Source organism: Rhinopithecus roxellana, chromosome 19 (genome assembly GCF_007565055.1).
Source record: "Rhinopithecus roxellana isolate Shanxi Qingling chromosome 19, ASM756505v1, whole genome shotgun sequence".
Taxonomy (NCBI): Eukaryota; Metazoa; Chordata; class Mammalia; order Primates; family Cercopithecidae; genus Rhinopithecus; species Rhinopithecus roxellana.
Genome location: NC_044567.1, coordinates 54,910,520 through 54,926,615, shown reverse-complemented (window position 1 = coordinate 54,926,615; position 16,096 = coordinate 54,910,520). Strand labels below are relative to the sequence as shown.

The following is a 16,096-nucleotide window of genomic DNA, read 5'->3' as shown; positions in this document are numbered from 1 at the left end:
TTTTTTTTTTTTTTCAAGACAGACTCTTGCTCTGTCACCCAGGCTGGAGTCCAGTGACGCGATCCTGGCTCACTGCAACCTCCACCTCCCGGGCTCAAGCAATTCTCCTCTCAGCCTCCTGAGTAGCTAGGATTACAGGCACACGCCACCACACCCCGCTAATTTTTTTGTATTTTTTTTTGCAGTAGAGACAGGGTTTCACGTTGGTAAGGCTGGTCTTGAACTCCTGACCTCATGATCTGCCTGCCTTGGCCTCCGAAAGTGCTGGGATTACAGGCGTGAGCCACTGTGCCTGGCCTATTTATTATTTTTAGTATTTTTATTTTTTTTAAGAGATGGGGTCTTGCTATGTTGGCCAGGTTGGTCTTGAACTCCTGGGCTCAAGCAGTCCTCTTATTCTGGCCTCCCAAAGTGCTAGGATTACAGGTGTGAGCCACTGCACCCGGCCAACTCTCTTCTTAATCCATGACAATTTTACAGCACAAAAGCAGTTACTGTAAGTGACACCATCAGTCTTTTCCCTGAATTCCATGTCATCAAGCTACTATCCATACCAAGAGGCTACCCTTTTCTCAAATTACCAGGAGAATCAGATGTGATCCAGGCAATGGAAAGCTAGTATCAGACATTTAATTTATTTATAAAGTGCTTGAAAATATTTTCATTACATCCATGAAAGGGAAGGCTCTTACTTGGGCAGAAATGTGTTACTTATTGTTTCTATTTTTTCTTTTTTTTTTTTGAGACAGTCTAGCTCTGTTGCCCAGGCTGGAGTGTAGTGGCGTGATCTCAGCTCACTGCAACCTCTGCCTCCCGAGTTCAAGCGTTTCTCCTACCTCAGCCTCTGGGGCTCAGTAGCTGGGATTACAGGTGCCCACCACCGTGCCTGGCTAATTTTTGTATTTTTAGTTGAGACTGCATTTCACCATGCTGGCCAGGCTGGTCTCGAACTCCTGACCTCAGCTGATCTACCTACCTTGGGCTCCCAAAATGTTGGGATTACAGGCGTAAGCCACCACACCCTGCCCTTATTTTCTTTTAGACATACAGGCAATGTTGTGGTTTGTTGTAAGATGTCTTAATATTCCTCTTCCCAGGCTCTGAAACCTAGTGTGAAAGTATATGCTGCTGAACCCTTGAATGCAGATGATTGCTACCAGTCCAAGCTGAAGGGGGAACTGATGCCCAATCTTTATCCTCCAGAAACCATAGCAGATGGTGTCAAATCCAGCATTGGCTTGAACACCTGGCCTATTATCAGGGACCTTGTGGATGATATCTTCACTGTTACAGAGGATGAAATCAAGGTAAGACTCCAACAGGAAAAGAAATAACAAAGCATGGTGTGACTTCTTAAGCAGAACCTTCTGTTAGGAGTACCAAGTGACCCATGGGAACTTGACTAGGCAACTTCATGACATGGAAGGGTACCCTAGATGTACTAATGACAACCCTCTTGACAGAAGCAGAGTTAGAATTAAAGAAAAGCTTTGGGAAGCATGTATACACAGTGACAAGAAAATTCAAACTGGACATATATTCCCATCTGACCTGTATAAGTAAACCAACTAGACTCCCCTTTCACTAATTCCTACTCCCTTCCATATCAACAGCGTGCAACCCAGCTGGTGTGGGAGAGGATGAAACTACTCATTGAACCTACAGCTGGTGTTGGAGTGGCTGCTGTGCTGTCTCAACATTTTCAAACTGTTTCCCCAGAAGTAAAGAACATTTGTATTGTGCTTAGTGGTGGAAATGTAGACTTAACCTCCTCCATAAGTTGGGTGAAGCAGGCTGAAAGGCCAGCTTATCAGTCTGTTTCTGTTTAATTTACAGAAGAGGAAATGGTGGGATTCAGTGTCTTTAGATACTGAAGACATTTTGTTTCCTAGTCAGTCAACTCTTAGTTATCAGATTCTTAATGGAGAGTGGCTATTTCATTAAGATTTAATAGTTTTTTTGGACTAAGTAGTAGAAAAACTTTCATACTTAACTGAGACATTTTGTCAAGGCTAAAAAAAAAGTCTTGCAGAATGGGGCAGCAGACTGACAGGCTGACATAGAAAATAAACTTTGTCCAATCACAACTTGTGCCTCCCATCCCTGACTACTGGCTGGCACCAGTAAGAAGGAATCTCTTTGAATCCATTACTCCATGCTCTCTTGAGGCACTACTGAAGAACTCTCACTGTTCACCCAGGGCACTGGTTCTGGTACATATGGATCGTAAGTCCATTTGGGGAAAACTCGTTTATAGAGGTTCATCAGTACTGTATCTTGAGATTTTAGCTTCCCATCAAAGCTGCATTTCATGTGGCCATGGGTACCTAGAAAGAAAACAGAACAAGTCAGTCAAATTAAAAGTAGAAAATTTTTTGGCCGGGCACGGTGGCTCAAGCCTGTAATCCCAGCACTTTGGAAGGCCGAGACGGGCGGATCACGAGGTCAGGAGATCGAGATCATCCTGGCTAACACGGTGAAACCCCGTCTCTACTAAAAAATACTAAAAAACTAGCCGGGTGAGGTGGCAGGCGCCTATAGTCCCAGCCACTCGGGAGGCTGAGGCAGAAGAATAGCGTGAACCTGGGAGGCGGAGCTTGCAGTAAGCTGAGATCCGGCCACTGCACTCCAGCCTGGGGGCAGAGCGAGACTGTCTCAAAAAAAAAAAAAAAAAAAAAAAGTAGAAAATTTTAAAGCAATGACTTCCAACCCAATAGTCATTTAGCAACACTGCAGAAATGTAGACATGGTCCCAAATTCCATGTTTCCTTACCTAAAGGCTCCTTGATATGTCCTCTCCTGCCCCACTTTGTTCTCAGTTCTACTGGTTTAAACCACAGCACATCCTCTTAGAATCAAACACATAAAACACCAAGATGAAATATTTACCCACAAAATGTAAACCCAACCTTCATATCACAAAGGCAATCAGATCCCACCCTTCTCCTTCATACCTACCTCTGTTGAAGAACATGTAACGTACTACTGCCATCTTAGTAAAAATTTTGAAAGGATGACCGCTCAAAACAACTCTCTTGATGACCATTCTGTCTGGATCTACTGACATAAGATGGCCTGTAGCAATGAGGCTGTGCATTCCTAAAGCACAAAAGCAAAGAAGCTATTTAGGAATTTACAGGCCAAAGTCTTCATTTATTGCCCCAGTCCATCTAAAGACCCATTTAAGAGCCTGGTTTGTCATCCCTGCCCTAGCCCAATCTGAGGCTAAGATTGGTAAACTGTTAAGTCCACACTTAACCTTGTCAATAGGTTCTTGAAAACTTGTACTTTAAGAGAAATGATGTATAACAAAACCATATTTTTGGCCGGGCGCGGTGGCTCAAGCCTGTAATCCCAGCACTTTGGGAGGCCGAGGCGGGCGGATCACGAGGTCAGGAGATCGAGACCATCCTGGCTAACACGGTGAAACCCCGTCTCTACTAAAAAAATACAAAAAACTAGCCAGGCGAGGTGGCGGGCGCCTGTAGTCCCAGCTACTCGGGAGGCTGAGGCAGGAGAATGGCGTAAACCCGGGAGGCGGAGTTTGCAGTGAGCTGAGATCCGGCCACTGCACTCCAGCGTGGGTGACAGAGCGAGACTCCTTCTCAAAAAAAAAAAAAAAAAAAACCATATTTTTTCTCATCAGTTGTTACAAGGAAAGGATGTTGAACAAAAGGCAGTTATTTGAAGACTGGCTATACAGTTTCACTTAAAAGTTGCACTTTTCATTGTTCTATTAACAACGTTAAGTGAAGACTTACTGTATTTTGAAAACCATCATTACCTTCTCCATACCATTTGGCTCCCAAATCTAAATACAGAAGAGAACAGTGTTCATCCTATTAAGGGCCTGCAGGGTCTGTTCATCTCTGTGGCTCAACTTACCATTGCTTTTCTGCTTGAAAAGCAGCACAGATGCAGGAGGAAAAGTGATTGGTGCATAGACTGTCACTACCAGGGCCATGTCAGCAGTCAGGAATCTCTGCAATTTATGTTTGTCCGCTGCCATAAGGGTTAAAATAGGAAAACCAAAACCATTTTGAGAAACCAGAGGCAATAGAGGCCTGTGAAAAGCTGTATTAGTGCAACTCTTAAACCTACGGCAGCTTCTACTTCTCTAATCCACCAGTTCTCAAAAATTTTCTCTGCCTCAATACACCTAAAAGATACAGTCTAGTCCTATCAATACCTTTTTTTTTTTTTTTTTTTTTGAGTTTGAGTATTGTTCTTGTCACCCAGGCTGGAGTACAATGGCGTGATCTCAGCTGAATGCAACCTCCGCCTCCCAGGAACAAGCAATTCTCCTGCCTCAGCCTCCTGAGTAACTGGCATTATAGGCACACGCCACCACTCCCGGCTAATTTTTGTATTGTTAGTAGAGACAGGGTTTCACCATGTTGGCCAGGCTGGTCTCGAACTCCTGACCTCGGGATCCGCCCACCTCAATCTCCCAAAGTGCTGGGATTACAGGCCTGAGCCACAGTGCCAGGCTCTATCAGCAACTTTTTATTTATTTATTTATTTATTTATTTTGAGATGCTGTCTTGCTCTAGTTGCCCACGCTGGAGTGCAATGGCACCATCTCTGCTCACTGCAACCTCCACCTCCCAGGTTCAAGCGATTCTCCTGCCTCAGGCTCCCGAATAGCTGGAATTGCAGGTGCCCGATCAGTAACTTTTTTATCTAGAGTCAGAATCTTGGAGCCTAGACTGTATTTGATGTTCTACCTTCAATGTAGCTTTCAGTAAAATATTTAAAGGGCAGTGGTGTGAACACAGCTCACTGGAGCCTCAAACTCCTGGGCTCACTGGCTCAGGCAATCCCTCTTGCCTCAGCCTCCCAAGTAGCAAAGCACATGCCACCACACCTGGCTAATTTTTTAAAAACTTTTTGGCAGAGCGCAGTAGCTCACGCCTGTAATCCCAGCACTTTGGGAGGCTGATGCAGGTGGATCACCTGAAGTCGGGAGTTCCAGACCAGCCTGGCCAAGATGGTGAAACCCTATCTCTACTAATAATACAAAAATTAGCTGGGCATGGTGGTACACACCTGTAATCCCACTGCTTGGGAGGCTGAGACAGGATAATCACTTGAACCTAGTAGGCAGAGGTTGCAGTGAGCCGAGATCCTGCCACTGCACTCCAGCCTGGGCAACAAGAGCAAAACTCCATCTCCCCAAAAATGAAATTTTTTTTTGTAGATGCCAGGCATGGTGGCTCATCCCTAAAAATCCCAGCACTTTGGGGAGGCCAAGGCACGTGTGCAGATCACCTGAGGTCAAGAGTTTGAGACCAGACTGGCCAACGTGGTGAAACCCCATCTCTACTAAAAGTACAAAAATTAGCTGGGCATGGTGGCGGACACCTGTGGTCTGAGCTACTTGGGAGACTGAGGCGCCAGAATCATTTGAACCTGGGAGATGGAGGCTGCAGTGAGCTGAGATCATGCTACTGCACTCCAGCCTGGGTGACAGAGCTGGACTCTGTATCGGGAAAAAAAAAATTGTAGAGACAGGGGTCTCACACTCCTGACCTCAAGTGATCCTCCTGCCTCAGTCTCTGGAACTAAGACTTTGATTTAGTTCCAGTTCTAAGGATCTGCCTTTACGAAATAAGCAGAGAAGTAAATAAAGTTTTATGCACACAGATCTAATTTAGAGCAAAACAGAAGAAATAGCCTAAGTCCTCACCTGTAGAAGCTCAAATAAATATCAGTACATCACATACACTGGAATATTTCCAAATGACAATAAAGCATTAAAAGTCTCATTAATCTTATGGAAAATTGATCAAAATCAATTAAGTGATAAATGCAATGTTTAACACCATATTTACAATTACAATCCAAATTCTGTTAAAAAAAAAAATGAGAGATCCAGATGAAAATGTATAAAAGTGAATTTTCTCTAATATAAGGTAATTGTACTTCTACATTAGTCCTTATTTTCCCAACTGTCTAAAATATGAAAATAGTTATTTCATCCTAAAAAAAAAATCAAAACCATTTTGAAACAATAAAAAAATGATTGGCCAGGCGCAGTGGCTCACGCCTGTAATCCCAGCACTTTGGGAGGCCAAGGCAGAAGGATCGCCTAAGGTCAAGACCAGCCTGGCCAGCATGATGAAACCCTGTCTCTACTAAAAATACACAAATTAGCCAGGCATGGTGGCAGGCGCCTGTAATCTCAGCTACTCGGGAAGCTGAGGCAGGAAAATTGCTTGAACCTGGAAGGCAGAGGTTGCAGTGAGCCTGGATGGCACCATTGCACTCCAGTTGGGCATCAGAGTAAGACTCCGTCTCAAAAAAAAAAAAAAAAAAAAAAAACGCCAGGCACGCTGGCTCTGTAATTCCAGCACTTTGAGAGACCAAGGCGGGCGGATCACCTGAGGCCAAGAGTTCAAGACCAGCCTGGCCAACATGGTGAAACCCCATCTCTACTAAAAATACAAAAATTAGCCGGGCATGGTCGTGCGTGCCTGCAGTCTCAACTACTCTACTTGGGAGGCTGAGGCAGGAGAACGGCTTGAACCCAGGAGGCGGAGGTTGCAGTCAGCCGAGATCACACTTTTGCACTCCAGCCTGGGCAACGGAGTAAGACTCGTCTCCAAAAAATAAAATAAAATAAAAAATAACCAGGCCGGGCGTGGTGGCAGCTCACGCCTATAATCCCAGCACTTTGGGAGGCCGAGGTGGGCGGATCACGAGGTCAGGAGATCAAGACCATCCTGGCTAACACGGTGAAACCCTGTCTCTACTAAAAATACAAAAACTTAGCTGGCGTGGTGGCGGGCGCCTGTGGTCCCAGCTACTTGGGAGGCTGAGGCAGGAGAATGGCATGAACCCGGGAGGCGGAGCTTGCAGTGAGCCCAGATCTCGCCACTGCACTCCAGCCTGGGTGACAGAGCAAGACTCCGTCTCAAAAAAATGTGTATATATATATATATGATTAAATCTTAGCTTTTTTGGTCTTCAATTCCCCATTCAAATGCCACAAGTGTTGGGATTATGGGTGGAAGCCACTGCACCACTTCACCCACCCTAATACCCTTTTTATAGAGCTGCCAACTTCTACTCAAAACCTGCTCTGGAACAAATACTCATGGCAAAAAAGCCTCAGTATCACACAGAGGTTGCATCACTGGGATGCTTCAGACAGGTTCAGACATTTTGAGTAAAAACATCATTGGCTCTTAAGCCAGAGTACTGAAAATACCTCTAATTAGCCCAGAGATGTAAGATTTTGAAACCATATTCTGTACCCCTCCACAAGTCAGTTTCCCAAAAGACAAGATGGGCAAGAACCCAGGTTCCCCACTGCTAACCTGCAGTGTGCTGAGAGAATAAAGGTGAGGCTCGGAAGCGCCTGAATCCACAGTGGAATATGAGCTCTTCTTTGGCTTTCACGGGTTCAGTGTTGCCAGGGTTACGCCTCACCACCATATTCAATACTGACATCTGGGGACCAAGTAAGAAAAATAAAAATCTTCATAGTCTAGGAATACAATTGCCTAAACTGAAAGAAGGCAAACCAAACTAGCAGATTCAGACTCATTCTAAGAACTGACAATGCTAATTAATGGTGGAGTATAGATGCTGAAACACTGAAACACAGGCTCATCCTTTCCCTCCACCAATGACTGGCATTTAAGCCAAACAGGCTGATCGGAGCGTTCAGGCACCCTTCAATGCTAACCTAACCTTCCTGCATCTAACAGAAAAGAGCTCAACATCTGCCACACAAAAATCAGTGGCCTTCAAGGCATTCACTCACCACAATCTCAAAACCACACTCATTCAAGCCCCTTCTTCTTGAGCCCTTACCAAAACCGATCAAAGAACTATCACATACCCCACAACATACACAACTACTGGCCACCAAAAGAAAAGAGATCTGCACCTTGGCATAAACTTTTTTGTTGTTGTTGTTGACATGGAGTTTCACTCTTGTTGCCCAGGCTGGAAAGCAATGGCGCAATCCTGGCTCACCACAACCTCTGCCTACCGGATTCAAGCAATTCTCCTGCCTCAGCCGCCCAAGTAGCTGGAATTACAGGCATGTGCCACCACGCCCGGCTAATTTTGTAGTTTTAGTAGGGATGGGGTTTCTCCATGTTGGTCAGGCTGGTCTCGAACTCCCGACCTCAGGTGATCCACCCACCTTGGCCTCCCAAAAAGTGCTGGGATTACAGGCGTGAGCCACCGCGCCCGGCCAAACCTTTATTTTAATGGCTGCCAACCCTTGTTCAAAATCTGGTCTGAAAAACATACTTAGAGAAGTCTCAGAATCACCCAGAGATTGCATCACCGATGTTTCAGACAGGTTCAGACAATATGAATGAAACCATCACTGACTTCTTTATCATTCTCCAATTCCTAATCATAAAGGCAGACTTTTTGCATCCCAATGAGCAAAATGTTAGTCACACATAAACAGAATTTTAGACTGTCAGAAGCAGCTGCAAAGTTTTATAACCTCCCATTTTCCTACAAGACACTAATTTACCTTCTGTTCATGAGGTAGTAAAGAAAATGCAATCAAGGGTGCTCCTTGCCTGAAGCAGTCGACCACTGAGACAGGGACTTCAGAGACATGAAGTGTGACATACCAGCCAACCTGCCATAAGAAAGCAGAAAGCAATCATGGAGTTACCCTTCAAAGTCCCAATAATGAGGAAGCTTTCTCCAAATATGCTGAGTCTCTCAGATGACCTTTTTAAAGCCTACACTCACCCTTCAAGATGCTTCACTACCCAGATGATCACGCTTTTTCATTTAACATAGTTGATACCTTTTTGTTCCCAGTATCATTCTACTCAATGACTCAGGGGCTCCCCTAATCCCCCAATGCAGCATATTTTCATGCCAAGAGAAGGAATAAAGTAGGGAGCATGTTGACAAATGAAAGCAACATACAAGATGAACAAGGAGGATAGATACCTCAGCTCCTTCAACCTCTTTTTCTTCAATCTCTTTAAAAATGCTTTTCCTAGTATTAGTAAAGTTCTGAAACTGAAATATCCGAGCATAATCTTGAGGAAGGTTTTCCTTAGGATCCCATGGAGATGTCCGGAAGCTCTTAAGCCCTCTGTATTTCTGAAATCTAGGATATTGAAGATTTTAAATAAATTAAGTCAGATTTATATGGTGCTATATAGACTCATCACTGCTACAATGGCCAAGGAGCTAGCTGAAAAGAACTCCAATCACTCTCTCTCCAAACAACCCGACAGCTTCAACCAAGACCACACTCCAAAACAGCTTGTACGAGTTCTATCAGAACCAAACCCAAGCTTCCCGTTGACAAAAGACAAAGTATTTACAGTGGCTCCCGGTTACCTGTCAGGGAGCTTTTTAACCTGACAAAAAAGATGCTTGGTAATGGCCTGATATAGTTCAGGTGTGTGTCCCTGCCCAAATCTCATACTGAAATACAATCCCCAGTGTTGGAGGTGGAGCCTGGTGGGAGGTGACTGCATTAGGGGAGAGGTTTTCTCATGAATGGATTAGCACCATCCCCCTTGATGAGTGAGTTCTCATGAGATCTGGTTGTTTAAAAGTGTGTAGCACCTCCTGCCTTGCTCTCTTGTTCCTGCGCTGGCCGTGTGACATGACTTGTTCCCCCTCTGCCTTCTGCCATGATTGTTTAAGGCCACCCCAGAAGCTGAGCAGATGCCAGCACCATGCTTCCTGTACAGCCTGCAGGACCATGACCCAATTAAACCTCTTTTCTTTATAAATTGCACCGTGTCTGGTACTTCTTTATAGCAATGCGAGAAAGACCTAATACATAGCTTTACCTCCCTAATATCCAAAGTTAATTCACTGGCTTTAGTCACTCAACCCCAGAACAGATAAAATCATCTACATCTTCACTCTTCTACTTCCGCTATTCTACCCAAACCTCCTAAAATCTCCAAACATTATATAAGTCAATTGAGTACTGGTTCCTTTGGGAAGAAGTATTTGCTAATTAACCTGAGTATTTCTCCTTCATCAAAATCCTGTAACGTTAGTCTATACCATGGTCTAGAACTTGATTATATATGACCATTTCCTGTATGTATGTATTGGCTTCCCATATTAAACGTTAGCTCTTCAGGAGCAGGAAAAATGTGTTTCTCTTCTTGTGCATTACAGTGACACAGCTCTGAGCCAAGTTTTTAAAAACCTATTGATTTAATTTAGACTTGTTGATAGACTTGTTGACTAACCGAATTCTAGCAGCCACATCACGGGGGGTGTCCACTTCATCTGGAAACATCTCTTCCAGTCTTTCTTGTTTATATTTCTCCAACATTTTTGCCTCAGCTTCTTCATCCACTTTCTCATCATACAGATCATCATGCACAGACTCCCCGACAGTCATAGTTTCACATTCCTCCTCTTCTTCTTCACCACTCTCATCCTGTAGAATAAAGGATTACAGTTATTTCAGAAGAAATCCACACCTGTCTCTACCCCAAAAGCCAATAAGCTAAGAGTAAAATAATTGTACTAGATCCCTATTCCCAACCAACATAAATTCTAATACAGTCTAAAGTATAAAAACAAAAATCTCATTCCTGGCAACTACAGAGTCATTCCTAAGAAACTAACCATACACGGCTGGGCGCAGTGGCTCATGCCTGTAATCCCAGCACTGTGGGAGGACGAGATGGGCGGATCACGAGGTCAGGAGATAGAGACCATCCTGGCTAACACGGTGAAACCCTGTCTCTACTAAAAATACAAAAAAATTAGCCAGGCGTGGTGGCCGGCACCTGTAGTCCCAGCTACTCAGGAGGCTGAGGCAGGAGAATGGCGTGAACCCGGAGGCAGAGCTTACAGTGAGCCCAGATCGTGCCACTGCACTCCAGCCTAGGCGACAGGGCGAGACTCCATCTCAAAAACAAACAAACAAAAAACTAACCATACACACCCCTCAAGATCACAATTGCGTTTTGCCTTACATTTGGAGCTAGATGCAGAATTGGCCTAAGGCCTCATTTCCTTACCTGAGATTCCTCCTCCATAAAATCCTCACGTTCCATATCATCATATTCATATTCATCTCCTTCCCTACCGCTTTGGCTGCCACCATCCAAAATCCATTCAGCTTGGTAACTGGATGTTCCTTTGGGGACCTTCTTTACCACCTTTGAACTTTCCTTTAAGAAATCTGTAAAAGCCCAAACAAATTAAGTAAATTATAGACTTCCTTTCCCTATCCCTCTGGTTATTCTCACCTAGGCAAGGCAACAGATACTGCTGCCAACATGGGAAATTCTGGCAGACACTGTAAATAGAACTGACTACTTCCAAATTTAATTTAGCTGCCTCACAACTAGCAATACTTTACACAGCTAAATAATCCCTGCAATGAATGCAAAGTTGTTTATCTGTTCTCGATGAAACATTAACACAAATAATTTTGTGAAATGGAACAAGGCTGTGTGTAATGTTTGTTTATTGAAAACATAACAGCATTTGAGGGTGAGGAGAGACTTTCAACTATATCCCCATCCCACTCTATCCTATAGGGCCCTCACTTGGAACAGCTAGAGAAAATCCACAATTCCAGGTCAGATGAATTACAAACAAGTTTACCAATACCAACCCTTTGCCTCACTCAGCTCCTCCTCAGTGGGCCAGGTTTGCTCTCCCTCCATTGGATCTGGGATAACCTCTGCTTGCAAGGATTCTTGTCTATCAGGGTCTGCCCTCATTAGGACCTTAAGGCCTTCTTCCGTATCATCTACGGTATCCGTAGCACAAATCTGAAAACCAAAAGCAGGTGATAGTCAACCATGAACCAAAAATCTCCTAAATCTAATATAGTAACCAGAAAGACCCAGAAATATCAGTTCTCATGTAGAAGATGAATGCAACAGAATGCTAAAACTTGTCAAAACTTTTCAAATGGCCATTTTCTAATTTCCGGGGTATTTTAAGTCTCTGCTTGGCTCTTGAGGTCTTTCTTAATCTGCTCCCACTCCTACCCATTTATTACATACCTCACTGCCATCAAGCTGATTTCTTCAAGGTTCAAATAAACCCTTTGATCCACCACTGTGCCTACGTTCATTCTGTCTCTATCTTCTAGGATATTCCTTTATCCTTCTTCAACTCATAAATCACATTCATCCTTCTCAACACCTTGCTCAAGTCTGATCTCCTCTGTGAAGCTTGCTAGTCGACTTTCTCAACTTCCACTGCTGGTCCACACCTTAACCATATGCTATCTCAAACTTTATTTCACAGACGCCATTTTGTTCCCGCCCAATTAAGTCCCTTGAGGAAAGCAACCACCTCTTGAGAGTGTTCTATAAACTCAGAGCCAGTCACAGTGCAGAGTACCTAGAATGTGCTGGATAAATGTGATTTATCAATATATTTATAACTGACTATTGCCTTACTTCAGACTAGCAGTCTCCTCATTCACCTAAGTGTACAGACTACCTTCTCTGAATTTAAGTTTCCTTCCTGTGCCAACTTTCACATGAACATGAATTAAGAATATCAGTCTTTTGGCCGGGCGCGGTGGCTCAAGCCTGTAATCCCAGCACTTTGGGAGGCCGAGACGGGCGGATCATGAGGTAAGGAGATCGAGACCATCCTGGCTAACACAGTGAAACCCCGTCTCTACTAAAAAATACAAAAAACTAGCCAGGCGAGGTGGCGGGCGCCTGTAGTCCCAGCTACTCGGGAGGCTGAGGCAGGAGAATGGCGTGAACCCGGGAGGCGGAGCTTGCAGTGAGCCGAGATCCGGCCACTGCACTCCAGCCTGGGTGACAGAGCGAGACTCCGTCTCAAAAAAAAACAAAAAAGAAAAAACAAAAACAAGAATATCAGTCTTACCTCCATTGCCATGTCTGGGTCCTTCTGGGGTTTAATTCCTCTAGGATTTAAAGGGAAAGGGTCTCCAGGGGCATCTATCTGTTTCATCTGGAAATCGCCATGTCCAACGATATGCAGCAACCTATTGACATTCACCGTCTGCCCTCGAACATAGCCTGAAATTTTCAAGGTGCCCACCAAGTTATTCTCTTCACTAGGAACAAAATCAACAGCATGGGCAAACAGGTAGGCCCGCCGATCTCGAAATGCAAGATGCTGTTGCTTCTGGTTAGCCAACTGCCTAAGCAGCATCCCTGCCTCCTGTTGAGTGTCTAACAAGAGGAGTTTGTCATGCGGAAAGCGCTTCTCCACTGCTTTACTTAGCTTCTTCCTGGCATCTATTTGTTTCTTCAGTGGGAGGCCAGAAATCCCCTGGACAGCTAGTGCTGTAAGCAAAAGAGAAAACGCTTCATGACCTATTGCTTCATTACATAAAAATCCCTCCGCAGTTCACAAACAACCTAATAGCTCAGTTGCAAGCCCAGAGATCACTGGGAAACCCAACACTTAACTACCCTGAACGAATTTCACAGTGAAATCAAACTTCATATCCTTGTTTCTCTGGGCAAAGGAGAGCCAAAAACAAAAAGACACCCTGAGTGATAATCTGTAAACAATGGATCAAGTTTAATCCATATGTGTACATCCCACCACCAGTTGAATATGATCCATCAGTTGTACCCCTATATCAAATGCCAGGCATAGTGCCTGACAAATTATAGGTGCACAATAAATGCTAACTCACTTACTATAGGTGGGAAGGCCCTGAGCAAAGAGGCAGGAAAGACAGTAATCGCCGGTGCTGTCCCAGCCTTCTAGTGGATCAAGAAGGAACAGGATGGTATCAGCTACTTTAGCCATGTCTAACACAGTATGCAGATCCCCTGGAGACAGAAGACACAGTAAGAAGAGGTGGTTGGCACCAGCATATTATGCTAAAAAAAAAAATTACCACTACTCAAACATAATAGAAAATATTGGTGTATACTCTAACCTGGCCTTGCTGACGTGAAAAACCACCGATGTTTCAAGCGGGGGCACAGCAGCATAAAACTCTGGGTGTTTCCCGATTCATTCAAGTGTACTGTTCCAGTGTCCCTATCCTGAAGCAGCCGCATGGCCTCTGGCAGGGAAATTCTGCTGTGCAGGGGCACCACCAGTACCTGATGAGGAGGGCCATCCTTGCCACCCAGCTGTCTCTTCTCTGCCAGAACCTGAAAATAGAAAGACATCCGAGAACATCTCAGCGTCTCAGTACTTCACGCCAGCATTGAATTTCCACTCCCACAGATGCTCCCTCTACCCACAACCAGCATCTCTCTGGTAGAAGACCACAGGTATGCCGGCGGGGTGGCAGGAATTCTGACGAAAGCAAAAAATGCTAGACCTGCAGGTTCGACACGTGCTCTAGGGCTATGCTCTATCCCTGGACCCCCACCCGGTCTCATTTTCCAGTTCCAGGCAATAGCCACCTAGAACAGCAGAGAAGCCGCAGTCTCCCAAATCCCGCTCCTCTCACCGCCTCCTTCTTCTGCTTTCGGAGCTGGCTGGCGCGATGCCTCTGGTCGACTCTGCTGAGTTCTTTTCTCACCTTCTTGCTTAGGGTTTTCAGTGCTAGACGACCTGAAGGGCATATTAGAAGGGACTGGTGTGATCGACCCCATAACAAGGTCAAGAAAAGGGACTCCTCTCCGCCCACCTTAGAAAAGGCCTTTCGCGTGGAGCCCAGACGGGAGACAGAAAGCTCAGTCTGGGCATGGGGAAAAAGAGTTAATAATGGCCAAATAGCCCTTATTCCTTCTGCGCTATCTTCTTACCCTTGCCGTCCCGCTGTGCAGATCCCCGACCCCGATGCCGCCCGCCTTTATGAGCTTTATTCTGCTGCTTGAGCGGACCGGGACGGTGAGCCGCCATGCCGCAGCGCGCGTGTACAGTCAACACTGCTTCCGGGCCAGGACGAACGCTTCCTGTCCCCTCCAAGGGGGCGGGCTCTCAGTGGGGCGGGACTCCCTGCGCCCTCTCGCGACCGTCTTTTCCAGCCCCCGCAGAGAGCGCCGCATTAGTCGCTCCGCCAAGCCACGACGGGAACTTTTCCCAAGCCGCAGTGTGTGGTTTGGGGGCTTGAAGGCGCCAGATGTAGACTCTCGAGGCTTGGGCTATTGGTCCAGCAGGGCTGTTTGTGCCCCTTGCATTGTCATTTTTTTTGCGCCATAAAGCTGCATCACATAGAAACATGTTGACTGGAAGGCTCCATTCGTGCCGAAAAGGCCTAAGCCCTTCCTGTCACCTAGATTCGGGCATGTTGCTCTTCCATTTGCAATGGCATGTTCTTTATCACTCTGAGCAACCTTTTTTCTCCCTCGATTCCCTAGCGAGGCTTGAGAATCGCGTGGAAGACACTTCTCTCACCTTGCCTGGTTCCGTACCAGCTCACGCCCGTCCCTGTTACTCCAACCCGCGCCCCGCCTCCCACGGAGCGGCCGGGAAAGACCCTGAGGGACGTGGCGACCCGGCGAGGAGGACTGGCTGCGACCCTCCGGTCCTCGGGCTCCGGCGGCTGCGCTCCCGCTAATCTTCCCAGAAACTTGGCGACAGCCGGACGGGGATTCAGAGGGGTCATGGGGCCAGGCCGCACCGGCTTCGCCGTGGCCAGGCTCGGACCGCAGGGGTCCCCGTGCCCGAGCCCCGGCCCTTTCCGTCCCGTCGGGAGAGGGAGCAGGGAGAAGTCAGGGGACATTGAGCAGGACCGAGGCTCGCTCTCAGCCGCCGGGCCGCGGGCCCGAGGGCCGGCGCTCACAATGCGGCTTCGCGCCCTCCAGCGGGAGCGGGTGCGTTTCCATGACAGCGACCCCCGTGGCGCGCGCCCGGGTCTGCCGCCCCTAGGCGCGCACGGCCTCTCCCCGCCCAGATCCCCCGTCGCTGTGCGCAACCCCCCTCCGGCTGTGGGAAGGGGCCGGGCCTGCCGCCTGACGTCTGTGCGGGGCTCGGAAGATGGCTGCGGAGCCGAGCACCGGGCAGTGGCTGCGGCGGCGGCGGCGGCGGCGGGCCGGGAGCGCGGTGGGCTGGGGCTCCGCCTTGCGCGTGGGGCGCTGAGCCGAGAGTCGCGGAGGCGGCGGGGGTGCGGGGGCTTCGAGGGCCGCTCGGCGCCGCCTCCTGCCACACCATGGGCAGCGCAGAGGACGCAGTCAAAGAGAAGCTGCTGTGGAACGTGAAGAAGGAG

At 46.7% G+C, this 16,096-nt stretch overlaps 3 protein-coding genes and 2 non-coding genes across 9 annotated transcripts in view; 2 read left to right on the top strand and 3 right to left on the bottom strand.

The window, feature by feature from the left end:
* The window catches only part of SRR (serine racemase), a 17,278-nt gene extending 15,191 nt beyond the window's left edge, over nt 1-2,087 (top strand). Inside the window, exons 8-9 of one of the 2 annotated variants that reach the window (XM_030922776.1) lie at nt 1,098-1,307; nt 1,614-2,087. In XM_030922776.1, coding sequence (XP_030778636.1) covers nt 1,098-1,307; nt 1,614-1,829 — 426 coding nt within the window. In that variant the 3' untranslated portion in view covers nt 1,830-2,087. The remainder of the gene's footprint in view (nt 1-1,097; nt 1,308-1,613) is intronic. The other variant, XM_010388495.2, reaches the window with a different exon arrangement.
* Nucleotides 1,538-15,858, bottom strand: TSR1 (TSR1 ribosome maturation factor). Of its 2 annotated transcripts, XM_010388498.2 has the most exons (15): nt 14,694-15,858; nt 14,396-14,499; nt 13,871-14,090; nt 13,626-13,760; nt 12,838-13,262; nt 11,597-11,756; nt 10,995-11,158; nt 10,212-10,405; nt 8,938-9,100; nt 8,504-8,614; nt 7,323-7,455; nt 3,886-4,002; nt 2,959-3,099; nt 2,774-2,848; nt 1,538-2,327 (listed from the first exon to the last, which is right to left on the bottom strand). In XM_010388498.2, exons 1-15 carry the CDS (start codon nt 14,788-14,790, stop codon nt 2,149-2,151), a joined length of 2,418 nt encoding a protein of 805 aa, XP_010386800.1. In that variant the 5' UTR covers nt 14,791-15,858; the 3' UTR covers nt 1,538-2,148. The 2 variants fall into 2 exon arrangements, with proteins under 2 accessions (XP_010386800.1, XP_030778631.1); XM_030922771.1 differs by lacking the exon at nt 14,694-15,858 and having other exon boundaries at nt 1,925-2,327; nt 14,349-14,463.
* On the bottom strand, nt 7,101-7,195 carry LOC115895049. The gene has a single exon (XR_004055253.1). It is a non-coding gene; the product is annotated as a small nucleolar RNA SNORD91 family (small nucleolar RNA).
* LOC115895050 lies at nt 8,267-8,359 on the bottom strand. Its single transcript, XR_004055254.1, has one exon. It is a non-coding gene; the product is annotated as a small nucleolar RNA SNORD91 family (small nucleolar RNA).
* The window catches only part of SGSM2 (small G protein signaling modulator 2), a 44,171-nt gene continuing 43,932 nt past the window's right edge, over nt 15,858-16,096 (top strand). For all 3 annotated transcript variants that reach the window (XM_010388500.2, XM_030922770.1, XM_010388499.2), the window contains exon 1: nt 15,858-16,096. In XM_010388500.2, coding sequence (XP_010386802.1) covers nt 16,040-16,096 — 57 coding nt within the window. In that variant the 5' untranslated portion in view covers nt 15,858-16,039.

What these genes read in the sequence shown, in the direction of transcription:
- TSR1 (XM_010388498.2), bottom strand. Translation starts at nt 14,790, where the DNA reads ATGGCGGCTCACCGTCCCGGTCCGCTCAAGCAGCAGAATAAAGCTCAT. An exon ending in GGAGCTGAGTGAGGCAAAGG is followed by an intron (nt 11,159 to 11,596) that starts GTTGGTATTGGT and finishes GGGCTTTTACAG; the next exon opens with ATTTCTTAAAGGAAAGTTCA. An exon ending in GATGTGGCTGCTAGAATTCG is followed by an intron (nt 9,101 to 10,211) that starts GTTAGTCAACAA and finishes TCAATATCCTAG; the next exon opens with ATTTCAGAAATACAGAGGGC.